Here is a 10,120-nt window from a genome sequence, read left to right as displayed (position 1 = left end):
TTATTACAAGCTGTCTTCCAGCTTCAAGGATATCTCAAATAAACAATGCCAAAATTGCCTCCCCCAACCAACACACACCCAAAAAAAAAAAAAAGGTGGGGGGAGGGATGGTGGGGTTAATCATTAAAAATACTTAGAGTTGTCTAAAAATAAAAAAAGAATTAGCATATGACTGCAACACTAAAAATGACTAGTAACATAGAGGAAGCTGCTAGGTTTCAATGATTGAAAGTAAGTCACTGCTCAAACATTTTTTTCTCGAAATTGCACAAATTTTGGGTCTGATTTCTTTTTTTTCCAATTTTTTTGGACGGGGGAGCTTGGGCAAGGAAAGAAACAACTTACTTCCTCGAGTTATTATTGGGAAATTTTAAGAAAGCACTATACTCTGGTAGCTAATCACTCCTTGTAGCTACAATTTGGATATTTACCATTCATAGCTAGTATTTGATTACCAGTCGGGTGTATTCATTGTACTCATGATAGCAATTCGGCTGTATCCATGAATATAGTTCATGAAAAAAGCATTCAGTGTATTCATGATAGCAATTTAGTTATATCCATGAATACAGTCCAAAGGCGAAATACAGTGTATACAGGGATACAAATAACAAAATATACAGGGATTTGCCGAAAATTTTCTCCTTCGAAATGCAGAAATATGTGTGAAAATACAAAATACATTGTATTTACACTAAAAAAAATGAAGAAGACACTCAAATTCAGCCAGATTTGAGAAATACAATTACAAAATCCGGTGAAAATGCAAAAATACACTTATTTACACTCATCTTGTTCACATTCAGATCCCATCACCGGAGAATACAGTCAGATCTGAGATATGCACTAAGCTCGCATCACTAGAGAAGATTGCGTCACCGGAAAAATTTGATAAATGCACTCTTAACGCGTCACCAGATAATACAAGAATCGATATCGCGTCACCAGATACTATAAGAACCGTTCTTTCTTCTTCTCCTTGGCTGACAACCCCCAGTCAACTCTCTTGGCTTCCAAGCTCCGGCACCATCAGATCACCGGCGGTGACACAACGATCGTGCCGATCAGATTAAAATCAAATACAACGACCACGCCAATCAGATTTGAAACAGAAGAAACAAAGATCGCTGGTGCTCCACAACGACAAAAAAACAAGTTTGGGGGGGGGGGGGGGGTTGGGAGTCAGCGGTTTTGGAGAAATGAGGGAGAAGAGAGAAGCAGTGAAGTTTAAATGTGAACTTGCTATGAAATACACAGTATAGTTACTTATTGTAATTATTTTAAATTATAGTTGTGAATGGTAAATACCTAGTACATGTTAGTTACACCATGTAAATTTTTCTTTATTTAATATATTACTCACTAAAAAAATTGGTAATTTGTGGAGGTTGAAAGTTGCAATTCGCGGGGGTTTTACCCTTCGCTATTTGCTAAAAGAGGCTAAACCTCTGCGAATTGCAACTTTCAACCTCTGCAAATTATCCATTTTTTTTGTAGTGATTCTTCTATTTTTTATTAGCATATATTTATAAAATTGATATTTTTTTTATATTTAACAATAAATATACTTTAAATTTCTCATTTGACGACATACTTTTATAACCAAATAAATGCAATGACATATGCAAGACTATGCTTTCAATTTTTTAAACAAAAATCGTGTTGAGTCATACACTATAAGAAACGGAGGAAAAATTAGACCGAAAAGAAATTAAATCATGTTATAAACTGCTTGTACATATTGTCCGCTTTGGCGCACCTCACGGCTTTAAAACGCGTATACAAGTAAAGGCTTCAGGCCCAGCTTATAAGCACGCACACAATCCCGTGTGCGAGCGATGTGGGAACTTCAAGTTCACAACACACCCCCTCATCGCGAGCATCGTGCTGATAACGTGTTATAAACTGCTTGTACATATTGTCCGCTTTGGCGCACCTCACGGCTTTAAAACGCGTATACAAGTAAAGGCTTCAGGCCCAGCTTATAAGCACGCACACAATCCCGTGTGCGAGCGATGTGGGAACTTCAAGTTCACAACAAATCATCATTTTTTCGTTTTATTTGTCGAGAAATATAGACTCAAACTGTTGGAAAACATGCTTTAGTACGTTTTCATTTTTAGAAATTTTTAAAAAAGAATGTTGTTCGAATGACATCATAGTACGGATGTCTTCAAGTATGTATGTTGTATGTTTTGTATAGTGGAGTAAATGTTTTATCTGTCAGTGGGTTTTAAAAAGCATTTCATGTAGGTCATATAAAACAGTAGTGGCAATTGATTAATGTACCGTGATAATTAAGTTGTGTAGAGTACTTTTCATTTTTAAATACACAATTTAATTACTAAATTCTATTTGTTTTTTGACTTTTTATTTGAGGAGGAAACTGGGATCGATGATTTAGTAAAAATAAATTTAAAAAGAAAAAGAGTACATTATTGGTGATTAAAAAAAGAGCACCTTAAATGTTCCCAAAAGTTAAACCATGTATATTCTTATTATGCATCTTTTAATGTATCGAGGTAATTTCTTCTTTTCTTATACTTATAACTGCCTAAATGAAAGACAGAATATTTTAAATAATTGGTTGGTGTTCCATAAATAACTAATTAATTCAGAATTCGTTGCTATTAAGAAGGATTTATTATTTTTTAATTCAACGTTGATCAACTTAACGAGAAAACATTATCATAATCAATTCAGATAGTATTAATTAAACTCAACCCAAAGATTTCAGGATAAATGTTTTTGAACAATGTCAACATATATATATAAAAAAAAAATGAATTTAAAAGTGATTATCTTCATAAACTCACTTACTAGCTTACGGTGCATCAGGAAAAACTATAATCATATGTGCTTAGACTAAGTACAATATATAGATAAGATATTAATACTTCAAAATATAATTCAGTTTACGTGGAACTAGTTCAGATTTTGTTTCAATGAACGTTGTAAGAGATATATAAAAAAGTTCACCTAATGAACAATCGAGATATGTCCTAAGCAACTCGAGAAAAATTGGAAAATATTATTTCTCAAGTTGTCCTATATGAATATATTCACCAATATATGGACAATCATTTATGATAGTAATAAAACTAATTTAATTCACAAAAAAATACATTACGCCTTCAAAGAGCCCGTTTGGATTGACTTATAAGCTGTTTTCATTTTTTTTAGTGTTTGGCTGACCAGCTTAAAGTCATTTTGTGCTTAAAATAAGCTCGAAAAAATAATTGGATCCGTTTGACTAGTTTATCTAAAACATCTTATAAGCTGAAAACAGCTTATAAGCCAAAATAAATAAGTTGGGCTACCCCAATTTTTTTTTTTTAGCTTATAAGCTACTTAAAATAAGCCCATTCAAACAGGCTCAAAGTCAAAGACGGTTGGAATCTAGAAAATCAAGAGGAAAAAGATTTGAAAAATATTCCCTCGGTCGATTTTACTTGTCATGTTTTTTTGCACGCCCTTGAGAAACATTAACTAAAAGAGTAATTTAGCCAAATTATTTTTATTTATTCTTTACTGTAATACTAGTATACTACTCTCTATTCACCACATTAATCTCTCTCCATATTAGTTAAGTAATGTTAAGGTGAAAAATAATAAGAGTAGTTAATTATAACTTAATTTTCTAAAATGACAACTCTATTGGATTATATTTTTTTCGTAAGGATGATAAATAAAGTGGATCGAGGGAGTACCTTTCAATCCACGTAAGCGTCTGGACATACTACCCAGATGGTATTTGCAAATAGTGAAATACTACTATTTACAAATCAAAGTCGAAACTAAAATTGCTTGAACAACTTAAATGAAATATGAATAAAACTGACAAGACAAACATTCACTATCTTTTTAAACTCTATATTTTCCTTTTCAAGTGAATTTTACATTATGAACTAAATTATAAAACAGACACTCATCTGAGAATAATTTTCAAATATTATAAATTCATGGGGAACAAATGCGGAGTTTGCATTTGAAGTTTATAGGCTCGAACTTCTTATTTTCTTAAATTATCGCGTTCTAAATTAATAATTTATACGTATTTAATAAATATTTTAAGATAAATATAAAATTTAAAATAAAATTACTGTGTTCGGTCGAATTTGTCAAACAGGAAGTTGCTTGCCACTTGCCAACCTAAAGCAGTTGGCAGGAAAACGAATGGCGGCAGCTAGTTTCGACACGTCGTACGGCATTAGAAATTCTGTGGCCCAAAAATTTGACAATATGATTTGTTTATAAGTTATAATCACATAAACTTGTTGGTTTTTAAATATTTAAAGAAGATATTTTCAAGAAATTTGACATGATTTGTTTGATTTCAAACAAGCTTGATCCTGAATAGCAACTCAAAAAATTTCCTCATCAGAAAAATGATAACCCGGTTCATTATTTTTGAGTATTTGCGTTTCAAATTATGTTTTATGATTGTTATTATCATTTTTCCTTTTTTTCAGATTGTTTATCATGGTATTTGATCTTGCACTATTTCATTTTCATACTGCTTTGAATTGCTTGTTCTTATATGACATTTTTTGCCATGCTTTCTCTTGAACCGAAGATCTTTCGGAAACAGCCTCCCTCCATTGTAAGTGTAAAGTCTGCGTACACTTTACCCTCCCCAGACCCTACACTGTGGAATTTCACTGTATACGTCGCTGTTGTTGTTGATTGTTATTATCATTTATAAGGTGGTTTGGGTTGAGGTCAGAAGAAAGTGAATTGTGATTAATGAGGAGAGTTGACTGGGAAAGCATTGACTTCCTCTCGCAGTAGTAGTGATTCAAATTCGATCATTCAAAAGTTGGAGAAGGTCGAATAAATAGATATTCAAAATCTTTCCAGTTAGCGCTAGCTAAGCTTATAATAGTTGTAACTTCTTAAAACCTTGTCTGACCTAAAGATAGGACATATCTTATAAAAAGTCACTATCATTAATAATAAAAAAAATTATAACTTCAAGACATCGTGAATGTAAAGCAACTGTTTAAAAATTGTCCCGATCAGTTTTATTTATCATAAGAAGAAATTTTAGAGATAATTAAGATTACCATATTAATGGGATCTCTAATAGTATGCCAAAATCCGGAAGATAAGTGAGTCTGATGGAAAAAATCTCTCCAAAATCCAATATCTCAAATAAAAAGAAATTTTGGAGAAAAATCTTTGTTTATAGAAAGATTACAATATTAAGGAGCAAATAAGGAAAAGTTAATGGTCATTCGCTGCATCTTTCCATTGTGGTACCTTTTTCTTTATTACTTTTGCTCTTTTCTTTTGCCATCGTGGTCTTGACCTGTTGTGGATGTGTTTGCGGGAAAGACGTATGTTTCCTAGCTTTAAGGATTAGGTTTAGCTATTGTTGTTATTTTAGAATAGGATTTATGTTTCCTAGCTTTAAGGATTAGGTTTAGCTATAGTTATTATTCTATAATAGGATTTATGTTTTCTAGTTTCATAAGGATTAGACTTTCTATTGCTGTAATAAGACTCTCTATTTAAAGGGGGATTTGGGGAATAAAACAGCAAGCGTATTTTAACCAAAAATAAGAGATCGGAGTTTTCTCTTCCATCGATTTCCCTTTAACGAGCTGAATTTATATTCAAAATAGGTTGATTTAGGAATTCGAGCAAAGGCAAGGGAAAGTCTAAGTTAATTGATTTAGATTTTCTTGTTCATCGTCATGTGACTCGATCCTTCACTAAAAGTCTTAACAATTCTTTCCTGAAAAAATATAACCGGGCCATAATCCAAAAAAAAAAGTTTAAATAAACGAATTAAAAATATAATAATTTGAAATCTTTATTTAACAGATACACCAAAGCTAGTAATTTAAATATTTTCCAACCATAATAGAGACCAGGTATGGTTATAGATTTTATGCTATCAGTGGGAACGATGCTAGGGACGTAAGTAGAGACGGATTCAAGATTTAAGTTTTATTAAAATTATAGGTTCAAACCTAATTACTATCATAAATTTGTCCCTACAGCGAAAGTACTGAATTCAGCTGAACTGGTGCCGCAACGCTACATGACTGCATTTGTCTCTTTGTGTGCTTACGTTTTTATATTTTGAATCCCCTTAATTAGTAAAAATTCTAACTCTACAAATGCTATCACGATAAGTTAACCTACAATAACTAGTATTTTTTGGGAGCCTAATAAGTAAGAGTAAATATCTCAAAAGGTTACTCAATTTTGAGTAATTATGTGGCAAAATCACTAAACTTTGCTATATGTTAATAAAATCACTCAACTTTGGCCTTTACTCTCATAAAATCACTCAACTAAATGTGTCATAAGAGAAATTTGACATGACAATATTAATCAATTTTTTATGTCATGTAGACATGGACCCCACAAATAAAATAAAATAAATTCATATTTCAATTTTGGATATACATTTCAGTTTTTGCTAAAATTTAATGTATAAAAATTAATCTACTACTTTAGATACTTTATGTGAGAGCTAAGTTGTTAAATTTCAATTGACTCACTGAAAACACTAATGTCAACGGATTTATTTTTAAACTTAGTTTCAATGTATATTAACCAAAAAAATTGTTGTTGTTTTTTTTGGTAAAAAAAAAAAATGTTGTTGCTTACAAAGGAAAGGATCCAACCGGTCTTATGTGGCCTCTTCCTTTCAGCCAGACCAATAATAACATTCACGTGTTTCTATATATTCTTTTTAATTATGATTAATTAATATGTATTTTTATTTTATTTATTTCTTAATTATAATAAAAATCATACATATTGATTTGGTGTAAATATCTTGTATGAGTAAGTCTTATTATTAAATAGATATACGTAAACAACGTAGAAAGATAAGACAATAAAGACGAAAAGAAAGATTGTAGAAGCTAAAAAGAAGGACAGTGCAATAAATAAATAAATAAGAAAATAATTTTAAGAAAAATAATAAGAGGAAACATAAAAATAAGGTAGAAACAACAAAGAAAATGAGTTTTAAATGAAGGGTTGGTGGGTGGATGTTGAGGTATTAAAATATAATTTTTTCTTTTTAAATTTGTGGGGTCTATTTCTAAATCGCATAAAAAATTAATTAATGTTGTCATGTCATATTTTTTTTATGACATATTTAGTTGAGTGATTTTATGAAAGTAAAGGCCAAAATCGAATGATTTTATTGATATGTAGCAAATTTCAATGACTTTGCTAAATAATTTTTCAAAGTTGAGTGATCTTTTAAGATATTTAGGCCCCGTTTGTCTATAGATACCAAAAAAAAAATCATTTTTTTTGGGAATTTTGGAGTTAGAGTTGGAGTTGGAGTTGTGTTTGGCTATATTTTTGAAATTGTAGTTTTTGGTTAAATGTAGTTGTTAAAAAGTGAAAAAAAATTGAAAAATAAATTTTTTGAGTTTTTGATATTCCGGAATACAAGTTGTATTCGAAATTCTCATGGCCAAACGCTGATTTCCGAAAAAAAGTAAAAAAAAAATTCGGAATAAAGTGAATAATTCTTATGGCCAAACGGGGGATTACTCTAATAAGTAACTTGAAAAACAGAGCACTAACTCACTACACTCAGTCAAATTGCATTGATATTAAATACGTACAAAATTTCTTTACAAGTGTGAGATATATAACTTAAATCTAAAAGGATAAGTTTTTGTGCACGATAAGAGCAGTACAACTCTATACTATTGTTTACGTCATTAGAGATTGTAATTAGATAAAGAATGACATAGTTAACATCTAATTGTCTTAATTAAACTGTGGGCTATGTGGTCAACAAAACCTACTAAGTCAACTAATAATAGTAGTGGACATATCTTCTACTAGTTGTTTTTAATTAACCCATGAAGCTCCAAAGACTCAGAAACAAAGTGTGTTTGTTGCTGCATTAGGTTCTACTAATAAACTCAGCCCTTAGTCTTGAGAATTGAGTAGTTTGTTAAATTAATTAATCACTAGACTACTAAATAAGTACCTATTTATACTAATCAAATAAAATTATGCAGTATTTTATATTAAATTGATAGGATCACTTTCGTCATGGAAGTATGAAGAAATCGAAGAAAGGAACTTGGTTTAGGATCAACTACATACATCTCTTCAAGCAAACTAACCCCCCCCCCCCCCCCCCCCCCCCTCCTTAAACTTCATAACACAGAGAAAAAAAAACTTGAAAAAGTGAAAAAATAATAGTAATATACTAATTTTGTTATTTTCCATCCAGTGTCTGGTTACCGTGTTGAAATTCAACTAATCCAATTTCGTGTCAAAAAGTCCATTTTGAGGGTAAAGCTCTTCGTACCAAATATTGACTTTGTGCGACGTTAATTGTTGCAGGCTATGGAACCCCTAGTCCCAAAAACTTAGAAATTTTTTCACTAATTTCTTCATCTAGCACAAACATGATATGGAGATGGAGATTCAAGAGCTGATATCCTCTTCTGTTGCTTTAAATCCTTATAAAACTTCTTAATAAACTCCTCAGCATCTTTATCAACTTGTGAATTATCATTTTCCTCTGAATCTTTTAAAGGAAATGGTGAATCAGTCACTCTTAATTGTCTAACATTTGGAGTTTTTCCAAATCCAGGCAATGCCAAAGGTGAGGCAACAGCAGCATCATAATTTGCAGTATTTGTAGTAGTATTTAACATCTCAAATACTTTTTGCATAACGGCGATTTCCTCTGATTTGTACCTATGATTTCTTCTACGTTTGTTGGCAAAATACAGAGGAAAAGCAGGGCTATTGCTACAACTGAACTCATATTCACGACGTGTGACAAATGACATGGCAACATCGTTGTTAGATTTACATGTGAAGGAAGATGATGAATAGTGAGGGTGTAACATGATGTTGCTAATGGCCTTACCAGCGATTTTTCCTCTTTTTAACATGTCTTGAAGAGCAATATGTATGCTCTTTGACATGGCTTTCCTCAACATGTAGAACACAATTCTCACTATGTTCCATAGTTTTTTTGCCACTAATTGAGGTGCACTCGACTCAATTTCCATTGTTATCCGGGCTGGATCGTACGATATATGTTTGTCTAATTGTAAATAATGAAGGTATGGAAAGATAAAAGTTAAAATTATGTTCGTGAACGTAATGATATAAGTCTGTCTGAATGTAAAATCGACACGTAATTATATAAGTATGTCTAAATGTGAAACCGACCGGTTTCCGGGGAGAGGAAGAAAAGATAAGATAAGAGAAGAGAAGAGAAGAGAGAGAGAAGTGTTTGTTTGGCTGTGAAGAGAGAAGGATTAAAGAGGTATATATATAGGACTGTAAAATGAAGGTGAGAGGCCACAAGAAATTATTTTTTCTTAATATTGGTTTTCTTTCTTATTCTTTTTGAGAAAAAAACAAATTGTTATTGCACTATCTTTCAATGATAGTGAGTGGGTTAAAAATAAGATTTTAAGAAGAGAAAAAGGTTGTAAACTGATTAAATTAAACCAGTCCAAGATATGCTGCAACTTAGGGATATCTTCCTGCCCCCTTCCACCCTTTTTGGGGAAACAAAAACAAAATTGAGGAATAACACTTTTGATCCTTGGGTTATTAATAAATTTTATTTTTGATCCTTGTGACATATGATTCAATATATTTAATTTTTAATTAATTAAATTGTGTTGATTGTTCATTTTTGTTGAAAATATATTATATCTGACTATTTATGAAATTTTATTATCACCAAATATCGACAGTACTAACTCAGCGTAACTCATGAGTAAGTAGAGTAACTAAGTTATAAAATAATTAATAACTATGGTGAATTTGTAAATATTCATAAGCAAAGGGACAAAAAATGTACAATGCAACTAATTTAAGGTTTGATGTGCCTGGAGAAAAGGGTTAATGTGCTTAGTTAGGTACATAGTGATTAAAATTATAATTTATCATAACCAAGGATAAAAATGCTATTTATTCAAATTTCTATTAGAATGCAAATAATGCTCTCCTTTTCTTTTTTGCTTCTTTGATTTCTGGATTTTATGTATGCCATAAAGAGAGTATGTTCCATTTTTAGTGCAAAATTTTCTTTTTTACTGAAAAGGACTGCATAGTTTCTTTCAGAAAAATAAAAAGAAGTGACCAAGTATGGGAA

At 31.3% G+C, this 10,120-nt stretch overlaps 1 protein-coding gene across 1 annotated transcript; it reads right to left on the bottom strand.

Annotated features, from left to right (window-relative positions):
- Nucleotides 1–7,569: 7,569 nt before the first annotated feature.
- Nucleotides 7,570–9,252, bottom strand: LOC132638782 (uncharacterized). Its single transcript, XM_060355552.1, has one exon. The coding sequence runs from the start codon at nucleotides 9,018–9,020 to the stop codon at nucleotides 8,391–8,393; it is 630 nt and encodes a 209-aa protein (XP_060211535.1). The 5' UTR covers nucleotides 9,021–9,252; the 3' UTR covers nucleotides 7,570–8,390.
- Between the last annotated feature and the right edge of the window lie 868 nt (nucleotides 9,253–10,120).

The sequence above is a fragment of the Lycium barbarum genome, chromosome 4, assembly GCF_019175385.1.
Source record: "Lycium barbarum isolate Lr01 chromosome 4, ASM1917538v2, whole genome shotgun sequence".
NCBI lineage: Eukaryota > Viridiplantae > Streptophyta > Magnoliopsida > Solanales > Solanaceae > Lycium > Lycium barbarum.
This window is presented reverse-complemented; position numbering and strand designations above follow the sequence as displayed.